Raw genomic sequence first — 15944 nt, 5'->3', positions numbered from 1 at the left:
CTGTCTGGGAGTCAGACAGATCTGGGGCTTTCATTCAAACTCCCTAATTAACGTTCATGCTGTGTCTTTGGGCAACTTTGATTGACCTCTTGAACCCCAACTTCCTCTACAATAAACTGGAGTAGTAATAATAATTCTTGCCTCAAAGTTGTCGTTGTGTTAATGTAGATTGCGAACAGGAATCTCAAAATTGCAGACCACTGTCCTAATTATTAAGCGAGTATTCCTTAATTAAAAAAAAACAGGTTCGGAACGGCCGAGTGGCGCATTGGTTAAAAGCTGGCTTGGGACGCCAGCTCTGAGTAGCAGGGACCTGGTTCGGATCCCATGTGAGGGCCAGTGACACTGCCCTCTACAGCTAAGATGGTGAACAACAGCTTGACCTAAAGCAGGGCTGCCATCAGTTGCCTGCGATGACATAGGCTGCAACACCTGCTGCAGTGGGCTGCCATAAGCTACTGTGTATAGCCGGCAGCCAGCTTGAGTGGCCAGCTGCTGATGTGAGCTGCCAAGAGGCACCGTGAGCGGCTGTCCAGGGGCCAGCAACTGATCTGCCTCACCTGGGAAGAGCGCAATGATAATACCAACATGGGCCAGTGAAGCAACATCCTCCACAACTAGACTGAAGAACAAAAGGACAGCAACTTATCTGTTTCCCCTCCCAAATCCCCCAATAAAATCTTTTAAAAATCCCAAAAGGGTCGGCTGAGTGGCGCGATGGTTAAGAACTGGCTTGGGACGCCAGAGGGCCCGGTTCGGATCCCACATATGAGGGCCAGTGACACTGCCCTCCACAGCTAAGATGCTGAACAACAGCTCAACCTGGAGCTGGGCTGCCATGAGTCGCCGACGACGGCGTAGGCTGCAGCCCCTGGTGCAGTGGGTTGCCATGGGCTACTGTGTGTGGCCAGCAGCCAGCGTGAGCGGCCAGCAGCCGCAGTGAGTGGCCGTCCAGAAGCCGGCGACTGATCTGCCTCGCCCGGGAAGAGCGCAATGATGGTGCCAACTTGGGCCAGTGAAGCAACGTCCTCCACAACTAGACTGAAGAACAAAACGACAAGCAACTTGTCTGTTCCCCTTCCCCCAATTCCCGACCTCTGTTCCCATCCCCCCAATTCCCCAATAAAAATCTTAAAAAAAAAAAATCCCAAAAAACCCAGGTTCTGAGTCCTCCCAAAGACACTTTAGTTACCCCATGTCGCCCAAACAATGGCTCTGTCCCGCCTCTCCTTGACAATGGGGAGAGCCAATCAGAGGGCTCTGTCGGCACTTGCCCTCTCGTCTCTGGGGCTCCGCTGGCTCCTGGGAGTTATGGTTCCGAGGGCATGCTTCCGGCTGTGTCTTCCCTTTGTAGCCACCGCAGGCCGTGGAACTACAACTCCCGGCAGGGACAGGCCGCCGCGCAGGCGCGGAACGGAAGGCGCGACGGTTCCGCGTGCGGGAGGCATGTCGGCGCTGCGCTGGGGTCGCGGCGCGGCTGGGCTCCGGTGGGCCTTGTGGCCTGCGGGCCGCCCCTGTCTCCTGGCCGAGGAAGGTAACGGGGGAAGCTGGGGGACGATGCCGTGGCCGCTGCCACCCCACAACCCCCTAACCTGGCCGTGACCTTTGGCTTTTCGGCCCGGGATCTAACTAACCCCGACCTTTGCCCTTTGCGGTTCTGGGGAACCCACTGACTCTACCCTGCTTTCGGGTGGCCCTCGGCCTACTCTCCTGACAGGGGCCAGCAGGGCACTTTGACCTTTGACTCTTGGTTTCGTTTGGCACCTCTTGACCCCCTATTTGTGATCCAAGGCTCTTGACATTTGAACTCGCTGTACTTTTAGTTTGAGGAACCCTTTATCCTCTATCCCTCACCCCATTTTCTTAGCGTGTTGGGTCCACTTCACCTTTGAACTCTTGGTTTCTTTTCATTGTGAGACCTGTATGCACTGACAGTTTCCACTGAATTTAGAGTTGCTTTGCCCCCTGGATCCTGCGATATCTGTGCATATTAGGTACCCCCAGGCCCGCAGCCCCTTTCAGCCTCCCTCTCTTTCCCGCAGGAGCCCTCCGTGGCACCTGGGGCCGCAGAAGGAGCTCTGCCAGCCTTTGTGAGCAAGACCACCGGAAAGACTGGGGCCATGCAGAGCTGCTGGAGGGTGAGCTGGAGCCCTATGACTTGGGGCTTGAAGCCCCTTTCTCCCCGTTGGCCCCTCTGCTAGTAGTCACCTCCCTGGTACCTCACAGTGACCCCAGAAGGGGTGTCAGCCTGTAAAATGGTATAACTAACGTGGACCCCATCTCTCTGGTGGTCTCTAGAGACCATTGCAGTGATGACACAATAAGCGTTTATAATTCCTTCCTCCTTAAAATCCACCAGGTACCCCACTTTCCATTAATTGAGGCCCAGAATTGTGGCTGGAGAAACTGGCCACATGCAGCTGCAGAGCCAGGATTAGAACCCTGAAATGACCCACGTGTGCCCCTGCTTGTCTTTCTGCGGATAGGTGCCTGATGGGATTGTTAACTTAAAAATAAAAGGCCTTGGGGGGAGGGGGGTTGTTACTTTGTGAGGGTGAAAAGGATAACTATTGCATTGTTCTGTACACCTGAAACTAACAATAAAAAATTAAAAAAATAAAAAATAAAAAATAAAAGGCCTTTCAAAGTGAGATCAATTTGAGATTATGAGAATAATCTTATTTGAGATCAATGAGAATAACTATTTGGGATACATTGATTCAGGCAGAAGCCCAAATAGTTCCGATGAGGATACAAGGTGATGGACATTTAAGAGAAAGGGAAGGGGAACAATTACATCCATAGACGGAAGATGTTGCTATTGGTGCAGATAACAAAATAAAATAGTGACACTAATTCTAAACAAAGTTTTAGATTTTCGGTCTGGTAGTCACAGTATCTGCTGTCTTGTTATTCTTGCAAACAGTTCTTTGGGGCCAATGTTGCTTTTAGGCCTGGTTCAAAGGTTGTATTGCCCTGTTTTAACATTTCAGAGGTTTGAGGCTTGAGACATGCAAGGCAGTTCCTCTGGGATGGGCAGCTCCAGCTCCGTTTTAAAGTGGCCCCATTTATTTATTTTTACATTTTCTCCCTTTTATTCAAGCTGTTTGCTTGAAAGCATCAGTGATCAATTATTGGAAAGGAGCACTAATCGGTTATTAAAAGTATAGTTGGGCCTCCATTGTCAGGTGGATCATTTTGGGTATGTCATCCCATTGTCGGTCCCCTGTCATCAGGAAGGTTCATTCCAGGTGTAGCATGTTTCACATAGGAGGAAAAGTGGTTTCTTAGGGGTTTTAGGCCACATTTGAACTGCAGGAGCACCAGCACAGAGGAAGTCTTTGCCATTATGTTTCCATAAGGGCAAACATCTTTAGTTTCTGGAGGTTTCTCCTAAGAAGTCTCATAGGCCTTAGTGATCATCTCAAAACGCTGAGCAACCATTATCAGAGTGGTGTCTCTATAACAACGAGCTGTGCAAAACAAAGATTTATAACAGCAAAATTTTTTTATAATAACAAAATGCTAAGTCCAATTTGAAGAATTGATCTGAACCAGGAGACGTGCCTGAGGGCAGTCAGCTGAAGATATTAGATAACAATGAGGTGTCAGTGGGCAGGCACTGTATGCAATCATTTGGGTTGTGCCTGAATTTTATCTCCTTCCATCTCCATTTTACCAGAGGTGTTTTACCTAAGTACAGTAGGAGGTATTAACAACAACAGAGCAAACCCTACCTTGCTCAGCTAGGAGCAATTCTGTTGTTTAATATAACTCATGCAGGGGAACTTGAAGATTTTTCCTGGTTGGCTGTGTTTTGGTGGTAGCTCAAGCAATTTCCTCTAAGGTTTTGGATAAGTTTCGAATTGTGTATTTATTCATTGTAATACTTGCCCATGGGAAAACTACTCTTTCAAATCTGGTACCTTCACTGGTGCTGATATTGCCAGACATTAAACTTGGCTGTGGGTGTTAACTAGTTGCATGTTTTGACCTGTGAAGTAGGTTTAAAGATGATGCCCGATGTTTCTTCCCAGTCAGAATTAAGGGGGAAAGGGAAACAACTATGATAGTGAGTGCTTGGCCTCTCATATTATTTGTGAGAAGTAAAGAAAAAAGGAAAAGCGACGGTGTTTATACTGGCCTGGTCCAGAATCTTGGGTTACCTGTCCAGGTCTGCTTCATTTCGTAGTAATTTTTAAATTTCAGATCCCCTGTCTTGTATTTTTTTTTTTTAGCTGAGCCATCCTGCTACCTGTTGGCAGCTCAGCGGCTGCTCAGCTCGGGCTGGGACTCGAACTGCTGTTGCTTAGAGCTCAAACTCTTGAGCGAGCTCTTAACCAACTGAGCCACTCGACCGGCCCTCAGATCCCCTGTTGATTGAGCAGTCCAGTTAGTGTAAGGGCTTTCTTTAAATTGGGAAACGCGAATCCAAGAGTCAACACCTTTAAATTTGGTCACACATGAATTCGTTAAGAGCGCCTGAAATTCTGGAGGGATCAGGTAGGAGGGAAAAGATACATGTTTCATTCCTGCTTACAAAGGTGTAATATTGCTGTGGGTCATAGGTAACTTAAGAGAAAAAATAATTCTTATATCTGGAAAACAAGGTTCAAAACCCAGTAATATTATATTTCATATAAAAAGTCATAAAAATTATAATCATCCTTCTCAGTTCATTTAGTCCCATGTTATTCTTTTTTTTTTTTTTTTTAAAGATTTTTTATTGGGGAATTGGGGTATGGGAACAGTGCTGGGGAATTGGGGGAAGGGGAACAGACAAGTTGCTGTCTGTCTTGTTCTTCAGTCTAGTTGTGGAGGACGTTGCTTCACTGGCCCAAGTTGGCACCATCATTGCACTCTTCCCGGGCGAGGCAGATCAGTCGCCGGCTTCTGGACGGCCGCTCACTGCGGCTGCTGGCCGCTCACGCTGGCTGCTGGCCACACACAGTAGCCCATGGCAACTCACTGCCACAGGGGCTGCAGCCTACGCCGTCATCGGCGACTCATGGCAGCCCAGCTCCAGGTTGAGCTGTTGTTCAGCATCTTAGCTGTAGAGGGTAGTGTCACTGGCCCTCATATGTGGGATCCGAACCGGGCCCTCTGGCGTCCCAAGCCAGTTCTTAACCATCGCGCCACTTGGCCGGCCCTCCCATGTTATTCTTGTTGGGCTTGATCATTTTGTTGGCAGTTTTGTGAATCCAGTTTTTCCTTAGAGTTCTGTAAGTCTTTACCATGTTCAGTGTTGTGATTTGTAAGTTAATTAGAAATCTGTATCTTAGAGTGTCAGTCTTCTCTATGTATTTCTCTAAAGTTGAAACATCTTTGTAGAAACAGTTTTGTAGAAGCATTCAGAGTAAAACAATAATTGTCTGTAAATGACAAAAGACTTAAAAATGATATGGTTAGAGATCTAGTGAGAGTTCGCATGTATACAGAGGGTGCCAAAAAAATGTATACACATTTTAAGAAAGGAAATAACTATTAAAGTTGTAATACTCAATACATACTGATAACAAAAGATGGATACAAGTCACGTTTGACTCCTGCAATTACTAAGGTGCTCAAAGTGGTTACCATGAGCGTCCGGACACTTGATTACGGCGAACTACTGCTTGAGCAACATTGACCAAAGTGTCCATTTGTATACATGTTTTTGGCACCTGGTATACTCTTATAAATAATGCAACTGACTTAGTTATCTGTTCCAATCTTAGTTAGCTTGACCACATATAAAATTTCTCAGGATATTCCTCCTCAATGAACCTTCTGTAGCTTAGACACACACCTGCAACTTACACACACACCTTCTGTAACTTACACACTCAGAAGTAAGCGCAAAAGTTTCCACAGCAACCCTCTTTTATTTCTTTTTTTTTTTTTTTAAGATTTTATTGGGGAATTGGAGGAGGGAAACAGTGTTGGGGAATCGGGGAAGGGGAACAGAAAAGTTGGTGTCCTTTTGTTCTTCAATCTAGTTGTGGAGGATGTCACTTCACTGGCCTATGTTGGTATTATCATTGTGCTCTTCCTGGGTGAGGCAGTTGCTCGCTGGCCATTGAACGGCTGCTCATGGTAGCTCACAGCCGCTCACACTGGCTGCCAGCCACTCACGATAGCTTACTGCAGCCCACTGCCTACACTGTCGACTCACGGCAGCCCAGCTCCAGGTCGAGCTGTTGTTCACAATCTTAGCTGTGGAGGACGCAGCGTCACTGGCCCTCATGTGGGATCCGAACCGGGGCCCTGATGCTCAGAGCTGGCATCCCAAGCCAACTCTTAACCAATGCGCCACTCGGCCGGCCCAGCCATCTTTTATTTCTTACCCACCTGGTTATTTATTTATTTATTTATTTTTTTAAAGATTTTTATTGGGGAATTGGGGGATGGGAACAGCACTGGGGAATTGGGGGAAGGGGAACAGACAAGTTGCTATCCTTTTGTTCTTAAGTCTAGTTGTGGAGGACATTGCTTCACTGGTCCAAGTTGGCACCATCATTGTGCTCTTCCCAGGCGAGGCACATCAGTCGCCGGCTTCTGGACGGCCACTCACTGCGGCTGCTGGCCGCTCACGCTGGCTGCTGGCTACACACGGTAGCCCATGGCAACCCACTGCCACAGAGGCTGCAGCCCACGCCGTCGCCGGCGACTCACGGCAGCCCAGCTTCAGGTTGAGCTGTTGTTCAGCATCTTAGCTGTGGAGGGCAGTGTCACTGGCCCTCCCATGTGGGATCCAAACCGGGGCCCTCTGGCGTCCCAAGCCAGTTCTTAACCATCGCACCACTCGGCCGGCCCCCCACCTGGTTATTTTAAAGCAAAGTCCAGATATCATATCCAACCAGAGGAACGTTCTGGAAATCTGATTTACATGACAGCACTGCCCAGCCTAAATGTCCCATGCAGAGCATACCCTCAGGCCTACGCCCACCTCCTCAGCCTCTTCCAGTAGCCGCTGGGGCCACCTCAGGGCTTTTGGACCTGCTTATGTGCCGCCGCCCTAGGCCAGCTCAGATGTCCCTGCTCCGTCTCAGGCCTGCCTCATTTCTTCCTCAACATGTCCCAACCTGTGACTCTCTTGTGTGTCTCTAAGTGTCTCTTGTATTCCGGCCACTCTAGGGGCCGAGTTCACACCTGTCTTTTCATTTCCAGGAATCTTTCCAGTGCCCCTGCTGTGTGCCAGCCCTCTTCTCCTGGGGCTGATGTTAGTGACAGGCACAGGCAGAGGACAGGTATAGTGGTTCCACAGGTGGCATATTTACAAAGTCTCCTACTAGTTAAAAGTTATTTGCAACCACAGAATAAGTGCCCCAGGTGCCCTGTGGTGCCATGTGTACACACGTGCACCCCAGATCAGTGCCCAAGGCGCCCTCCCAACTGTGTGTGTGTAGACATGTGCACCTCAGATCAGTGCCTGAGGTGCCCTCCTGGCTGTGTGTGGACTTGTGCAGAGTGGCAAACACTGGAGTTTCCCACGGCAGACACTCCCCACTGAGCTGGTACCAGGGGCACTCTGCTTTGTTCTGGTGCATCCTGTAAACCAGAGTCCTTGGTGCCATGCTTTTGCGTTTTTTGTGCTTTTTTTTGTTGATGTTACTATCTAAATAGCCCCAGGCGTACAGCGAAGGTGCCATCTTGTGTTCTTGAGCAGGAAGGCTGTGCACTTCCTGGAGAAAATACGTGTGTTAGGTCACTGCATTCAGGCGTGAGCTCAATGTCACTGAATCAGCAGTGTATGTGAGGTAGTGTCCTGAACAGCAACACGCAGAAAACACAGAACATGATGTATGTGAAGTAAGGTTCTTGAACAGAAGCAAAGAAAACAATGTGCCGTATTTTGCCATGTATAATACACTCCCGTGTATAATGCAAACCCACATTTTTGGCTCAAACTTTCAGGGAAAAAATCTTTCATCTTAATTTTTTAATTCAAATTTTTATTTTTTTACATTTAGGTACTTGTTTTTTTTTGTATTATAAAGGAATTTTAGCATTTATTTTATAATACATTATGGTACAAGAAATTTTACGTAATGAATAATTACAAAACATAAGAACAGATACAAAGTACAAGAAATTTTATGTACCGGTACCAAATTTATGATATTTACGCATCATAGAAGGCCAAGAACTCTTCGTCATTGCAAGTTCGTCGTAAGTTCAATAAAACCGATTATAATATTCCAGGGTATTTTGCATATGGATATTGTTATTCTAGAGTTACACTTTTAACTCATAAGCATAAATAAAATAATTAAAACCATATATATACAGAAAGAGATATGGAATTAGTACTACCCATGTATAATGTGAATCCTTATTTTTCCCTCACAAATTTGGGCAGCAACATGCGCATTATACACAGCAAAATATGGTATGTGAGGTAAGGTGTCTTAAACAGAAAACAAGGTTCTGTGTTGATCAGTTGGCGGGAACATGACCAGAGGCTCATAGGAACCCTGCACCCCTAGGAGACATGGTTCAGGGCTCATACGTAGCCTGATGTTCTGGTGACTGTGGGACAGATGGCAGAGAACAGAGCTGCTAGTCATGCTCAGCACAGGCAGAGCAGGGCTGGGCTGGGCACTTTGGTGACAGCCTTGCACTCAGTGAGAGCAGCATGTGCAAAGGCCCTGAAGCCATTATGGCTGGAGGGGAGTGAATGGGGGCACCTGGGTAGATTTTGAGGACAGAGCCCTGGGGATGTTTGGACAGTGGATGTGAAGGGAGAGCAGTGTCGACGCCCTGGGGTCGTGGGCTGAGCACCTGGAAGGACAGAGCTGCAGTGACGGAGACAGGAAGGGAATGCCAGGAGCTTGTTTGGGATATTGAATGTGAGGGGCTTGGATGGAGAGGTGCTGAATGGGTGAATGGGGTGCATATGTCCAGAAATTCAGGCACATGTGGGAGTGTCCTTGAATACTTGGAACTGAGGTCTGCAGACCAGCTACCTCCCACTTCCAGGCCGGTGGGGTGTGGACAGATGGGAACTTGAAGCGGGGGTCCTGGGCATCCTTTTTCTTTGCTCCCTACAGTGCTCGAGGCCAGGGCGCGGCAGCTGCAGGCTGACTGTGTGTTGGAAGTGACAGAGAAACGGGTGGACATGGCTCGACTCCCAGAGGCTGGCAGCTCCCAGCCACCCAGGAAGGCGCAGGCGGGGTCCGAGGCTGCCCTGGGGCTCAGCGGTCGCTGGGCTCGGAAGCTGGACAAGGAGAAGCGTGTGATGCAGAAGCGCAAGCAGCAGCTGGAGGTGAAGCTGCAGCAGCGGGCAGAGCAGCGGGCCCGGAAGCAGCAGCTGCGTGTGGAGCCCCGACTGCTGAATGGGCAGCTGGCTGTGCGCCTGCAGCAATGGCGGCTGCATGCCCATGGGAGCCCCTGGGAGGAGCAGCTGGCCTGGTTGCTGCAGGAAGCCCCACAGAGGCTGCACAGCGAGGAGGAGGGCCCGGTGGACAGCTTGGCCAGGACGCACTGTGAGGGCCAGCAGCAGAGGCTCCTGGCCTTCTTGCAGTGCTGCGTGCTGGTGGACCAGCTGGCACTCGCCCACCACGTGCTGGTCACACAGCACGGCAGGGCCCGGCAGCAGCGCGGGCTCACGCTGCCCATGTACAACGCTGTTCTGCTCGGCTGGGCTCGCAAGGTGAGTGGGTGCTGCCTGGGGGAGGAGTCCCCACCTAGCACAGGTGGTGTGTGGCAGCACTGAGGTTCAAACCCTTGTCCTCTGGGCCCAGAGTTCCAGTACTGTGTTACTGTTTTAATAATTCTCTTAGGCTTTTTGGATATACAAGTAAGTCCCATGTGGCCCTCAAAAGAAATTTTGGAAAGGACCAAAGAAGGAAGAAATCCTGCCATTGTTCTAGGGCATTCCTTCCCATTCCTGGGCTGGGGCTTCGGAACCTGTCCGGTGCGAAGGCCACTGTGGGCATCTGGGGCAGCCGCAGACCCTTCTGGGGATAGTGACATCCGTGCTTTGGCTTCATTATGCTCCTCTTAGTTTTCTGAGGTGGATTGTCCCGAGACCCTTCCATCTGACGCAGGCGTTCGTGGCTGCGCTTGTCCCAATGGGTGCTGCATTAGTTGCCCCTGTGGGTTTCCCTTTTCTTCATCTCAGTACTTTCCAGTCCCCTGTGATTCCTTCTTTGACTCTGGCTGTTTAGGAGAGTGTCCTTTACATGCCCTTGCAAGGGAAAAACTTCCCCCTTCCCTTCCTCCCCGTGGATTGGTGGCCCTAACTCGAGGAACCGTAGGACAAGCTGTTACTGCCTAGGGGACCAAGGAGCCAGTTGTTTGAAAATACACGGACTGACACGTGAGCATTTCTGTGGTGGAGACTTGATGAGCTTGATTGACACACTAACAGCAAGACCCAGGAGAGGCCTGGTGACTACTGTCTGCGTCACCATGATGTGATGTGGAGATGCCTGCTGTCTCCCAGGGTGACAGTCAGGTGGTGTCTTGCCTGTGTCTATCACTGTAAGAGGTGTATTCAGTTCCTTGAATTAGTGGAGATGAAGGGGTTATGTCCTCCCATCCGAGGCTACGAATCCTCCAGAATCCCCAGCGAAGAGCCCTGTGTCAGCAGGACATGTCTATGATCAGCTGTGGCCCATGACGCTGTGTGGTGCTGCATGGTATCCTCGGTTTCCTGAATAATGGTTCCTGGTGGCCGGCGTGGGGCTTGGCGATTTCTCCACTCACTTCTCTTTGAGCCTCAGTTTTCCCATCTGTAAAGCGGGGTCCCGCCAGCTTCTTGGGAGGAGCAGGCCATCTAACCTAGGACTTCCAGCTCCATGTGTGTTTAGGAGAGGGAGAGGGTATGTGAGATTTTAAAATGTGTGTTTTCACATGGATGATATTACTAAAAAAAGTTTTGTTTTTTTTTTTTTTAATTGGGGAATTGGGGGAGAGGAACAGTGTTGGGGAATTGGGGAAGGGGAACAGCCAAGTTGTTGTTCTTCAATCTTAGTTGTGGAGGGCGCCAGTCGCCATCTGGCTGCCCATTGGCAGCTCGTGGCCTCTAAGCTCAAGGTGCTGTGTTCAATCTTAGTTGTGGGTGGGTGTAGCCACCATCCCATGCAGCCTCGTTATTAAGAGCATACGCTCTATACACTGAGCCATCCAGGTGGCAGCTCAGCTCGAGGTGCCGAGTTAGTTGTGGGTGGGCATAGCCCACCATTGAACAGGCAGTCTTGTTATTAGGAGCACGTGCTCTCACCAGCTGAGCCATCCTGCCACCTGTTGGCAGCTCAGCAACAGCATCACTGACCCATGTAGGAATCAAACCGGCGGCCCTGTTGCTCAGAGCTCGCACTCTTAAGCTAACTCTTAACCAACTTGGCCGGCCTAAAAAATGTTTTTAAAAGGTGGAATAGGCATGCTTGTTTTAGCCCAGTGCCATCCATCAATAGAACTTTCTGCGATGTCGGAATTGTTTCTTTTTTCATTATTATTTTTTTTTAGCTGAGCCATTCTGCCACCTGTTGTCGCCACCTGCCACAATATCCTCTAGGTCCATCCATGTTGTTGCAAATGGCAAGAGTTCATTCTTTTCTATGGCCGAGTAATATTCCATTGAATGTATGTATCACCTCTTTACCCAGTCCTCTATTGATGGGCACTTAGGTTGCTTCCATATCTTGGCTATGTAAATAGCACTGTAGTGAACATAGGGCTGCATGTATCTTTTCTTCTTTTTCTTTTTTTTTTTTTTTAAAGATTTTTATTGGGGAATTGGGGGGATGGGATCAGTGCTGGGGAATTGGGGGAAGGGGAACAGACAAGTTGCTGTCGTCTGTTGTTCAGCATCTTAGCTGTGGAGGGCAGTGTTACTGGCCCTCATATGTGGGATCCGAACCGGGGCCCTCTGGCATCCCAAGCCAGGTCTTAACCATCGCGCCACTCGGCCGGCCCTGCATGTATCTTTACAAATTAGTGTTTTGGGTTTTTTTTGGATAAATACCCAGGAGTGGAATTCCTGGGTCATGAGGTAGTTTCATTTTCTTTTTTTTTTTTTTTTTTAGCTGAGCCATGGCAGCTCAGCTCGGGCCAGGCATCGAACTGCTGTTGCTCAGAGCTTGCACTCTTGAGTGAGCTCTTAACCAACTGAGCAACTCGGCCAGTCCTCATTTTCAATTTTTTGAGGAACCTCCATGCTGTTTTCCATAGTGGCTCCACCAATTTGCAATTCCACTAACAGTGCACGAGGGTTCCTTTTTCTCCACATCCTCACCAACACTTGTTTGTCGATTTATTGATGATGCCATTCTGACAGGATTGAGGTGGTATCTCATTGTGGTTTTTATTTGCATTTCCCTGATGACTAGTAACGTTGATCATCTGTGTGTCCTCTTTGGAGAAATGTCTATTTAGGTCCTCTGCCAAATTTTTTAATTGTATTGTATTTTGGTGTTACATGAATTCTTTATATATTTTGGATATTAACCCCTTATCAGATGTATCATTGGTGAATATCTTCTCCCATTCTGTAAGTTGTGTTTTTGTTTTGTTGATGGTTTCCTTTGCTGTGCAAAACTTTTTAGTTTGATGTAGTCCTGTTTATTTTTTGTGTTGTTTTGGTTGCCTGAGGAGACATATCCAAAAAGATATTGTTAAGACGGATATCAAAGAGGTTACTGCCTTTAAGAGTTTTATGGTTTCAGGTCTTACATTTAAGTCTTTTGTCCATTTTGAGTTTATCCTTATATATGGCATAAGAAAGTGGCCCAATTTAATTCTTTTGCATATATGTGTCCAGTTTTCCCAACACCATTCACTGAAGAGCCTGTCTTTACCCCATTGTATGTCCTTGCCTCCTTTGTCAAAGATTAATTGAGCATATAAGTGAGGGTTTATCTCTGGGCTCTCTATTCTGTTCCATTGAGCTATGTGTCTGTTTTCATGCCAGTAGGTATTTTGATTATGGTAGCTTAATGTCAGTACACGCAGATCCAGGGAAAAGCCCCAGGACTGAAAATCTACCCCTTTATGCAGAGGGCAGGTTAAGACTGAAGAAAGAGGCTGCCACTCCAGTCTGGTAATTAATAGAGTTTATTAAGAGAACTTCTACACAAGGTACGTCTTAGGTTGAGGCAAGATGATGTGGCTATCCTCAGTGCCATGTGACAGGCTAAGAGATTATATAGGACAGCAGGATGGGTGGGGATATTGGGGTGTGACCTGCCCTGGATAGGGGAAAAAGCCTTCCATGCTTGTGCATGGCAGGGTGAGGGCCTGTCCCAGGAACCGCATGTCTGGGGCACAGGGGAGATCTTGGACAGTCTCTCTGAGGGCTTAGGGGTAACAGTCTATTCTGGCTAGATCTAGTTCGAGGGTCAGGCAGCATCACTATGGAACAGTCTTTCCTCCACATCTCAGTGTATAGTTTGAAATCAGGGAGCGTGATACCTCCCACTTTGTTCTTCCTCAAAATTTCTTTGACTGTTTGGTGTGTGTGTGTGTGTGTGTGTGTGTGTGTGTGTGTGTGTTTCCACATAAATCTTAGGATTAATTCTAATTCTGAGAAGAATTGCATTGGTAGTTTAATAGGGATGGCACTGAATCTATATTGCTTTAGGTAGTAAGGACATTTTAACAATAGTAACTGTTCCAGTCTATCAGCATGGTATATCTTTTCATTTCTTTGTATCTTCTTTAGGTTCTTTCTTCAGTGAGTTATAGTTTTCAGAATACTTTCACCTATTTGGTTAAATTTATTTCTAGGTATTTTATGCTTTTTGATGCAATTGTAAATGGGATTGCTTTCTTTTTTTTTTAGATTTTTTTTTTAATTGGGGAATTGGGGGGGATGGGAACAGTGCTGGGGAATTGGGGGAAGGGGAACAGACAAGTTGCTGTTTTTTTTTTTGTTCTTCAGTCTAGTTGTGGAGGACGTTGCTTCACTGGCCCAAGTTGGCACCATCATTGCGCTCTTCCCGGGCGAGGCAGATCAGTCGCTGGCTTCTGGACGGCCACTCACTGTGGCTGCTGGCCGCTCACGCTGGCTGCTGGCTACACACGGTAGCCCATGGCAACCCACTGCCACAGGGGCTGCAGCCTACGCCGTCACCGGCGACTCACGGCAGCCCAGCTCTAGGTTGAGCTGTTGTTCAGCATATTAGCTGTAGAGGGCAGTGTCACTGGCCCTCATATGTGGGATCCAAACTGGGGCCCTCTGGCGTCCCAAGCCAGTTCTTAACCATCGCGCCACTCGGCCGGCCCTGGGATTGCTTTCTTAATTTCATTTTCTCATTATTGGTGTATAAAAACGCAACAGATTTCTGTATATTGATTCTGTTTCCTGCAACTTTACCCAATTAATGTATCAGTTCTAATAGCTTTTTGGTGGAATCTTTAGGCTTTTCTATATATCATATCATGTCATTGACAAATAATGAGTTTTACTCTTTCCTTTTGGAATTTGATGCCTTTTATTCTTTTCTCTTGCCTGATTGCTTGCCTGAATAGACGTAGTAAGAGGAGGCGTCCTTGTCTTGTTCCTGATCTTAGAGGAAACATTTTCAATTTTTCATCATTGAGTATGGTGTGAGCTGTGGGCTTGTCACATATGCCCTTATTATTAGGTTGGTGCAAAAATAATTGCAGTTCCGAATCGTGAATTTTAAATCATTATAACTAGGCTCAAACACATTGTTTTTTTAAAAAAGATTTTATTGGGGAATTGGGGAAGGAGAACAGTGTTGGGGAACTGGGGAAGGGGAACAGCCAGTTGTTGTCCTTCAATCTTAGTTGTGGAGGGCGCAGCTAGCTCAGCTCCAAGTCTAGTTGCCATCTGGCCACCTGGTGGCAGCTTGCAGCCACTCAGCCCAAGGTGTCATATTCAATCTTAGTTGCGGGTAGGCGTAGCCCACCATCCCATGTGGAGTCGAACTGGCAACCTTGTTGTTAGGAGCACGTGCTCTCACCAGCTGAGCCATCCTGCCGCCTATTGGCAGCTCAGCTCGGGGCAGCTCACACTGGCCCATGTGGGAATCGAACCGGCGACCCTGTTGCTCAGAGCTCGCACTTTTAACCAACTGAGCCACTCGGTGACTCTCCTCTGTCATTTTTAAAAAATTAGTTTAAGGTGTACAAAACAACATAATGATTAGACATTTACCCTCCTCACAAAGTGAAAACCCAAACAAGCCGACTACCCATCTGACACCATACATAGCTATCACAATACCATTGTCTATATTTCCTATGTTGTACTTTACATCCTGAGACTATATATACATACATATTAATTATATTGGGTTGTCGGAAAAGTCATGACACATTTTTGCAACGAAAAACATAGAAAAAAATACGTCATGACTTTTCTGGCAACCCAGTATTTGACATTCAATATATTAGTTGATTTGAAGTGTTTCTTTTAAGCAACATAAAAATGGGTCATGCTTTTCAATTCATTCATCCACCCTGTATCTTTTTATTGGATTATTTAATCCATTTACATTTAATGTAATTGACAAGTATGTTCGCATTGCCATTTTTTTCATTGTTTTTGGTTGCTTTTATAGTCTCCTCTGTTCCTTTTTTCTTCTCTTGATCTCTTCCCTTGTGGTTTGCTGATTTTCTTTAGTGTTTTGTTTGGGTTCCTTTTTCTTAATTCTTTGTATATCTTTTTTAAGTTTTGGTTTGTGGTTACCATGAAGTTGATGTGTATCATTCTATATCTCAGCAGTCTATTTTTAGCTGATAGGCGTTTAAGTTAGAATATTTTCTATAAGGACTCCATTTTTACTGCCCCTCCACTATTTGTTGTTGATGCCATGGTTTAGATCCTTTTGTGTTGCGTATCTAACTAATTATTTTTTTTGAAGTTTGAGTTTGATACTTTTTTATTTGAACTTCGTAGTAGCTTTTTTTTTTAAAGATTTTTATTGGGGAATTGGGGGATGGGAACAGTGCTGGGGAATTGGGGGAAGGGGAACAGACAAGTTGCTGTC

At 47.1% G+C, this 15944-nt stretch overlaps 1 protein-coding gene across 5 annotated transcripts in view; it reads left to right on the top strand.

The window, feature by feature from the left end:
• The first annotated feature begins 1350 nt into the window (after positions 1-1350).
• The window catches only part of POLRMT (RNA polymerase mitochondrial), a 26501-nt gene continuing 11907 nt past the window's right edge, over positions 1351-15944 (top strand). For 2 of the 5 annotated variants that reach the window (XM_019657191.1, XM_019657190.1), the window contains exons 1-3: positions 1352-1534; positions 2043-2138; positions 9033-9634. In XM_019657191.1, coding sequence (XP_019512736.1) covers positions 1447-1534; positions 2043-2138; positions 9033-9634 — 786 coding nt within the window. In that variant the 5' untranslated portion in view covers positions 1352-1446. Of the gene's footprint in view, positions 1535-2042; positions 2139-9032; positions 9635-15944 lie in introns of all 5 variants that reach the window. The other 3 variants (XM_019657192.1, XM_019657188.1, XM_019657189.1) reach the window with 3 other exon arrangements.

This window comes from Hipposideros armiger, unplaced genomic scaffold, assembly GCF_001890085.2.
Source record: "Hipposideros armiger isolate ML-2016 unplaced genomic scaffold, ASM189008v1 scaffold_275, whole genome shotgun sequence".
Classification (NCBI taxonomy): domain Eukaryota; kingdom Metazoa; phylum Chordata; class Mammalia; order Chiroptera; family Hipposideridae; genus Hipposideros; species Hipposideros armiger.
This window is presented reverse-complemented; position numbering and strand designations above follow the sequence as displayed.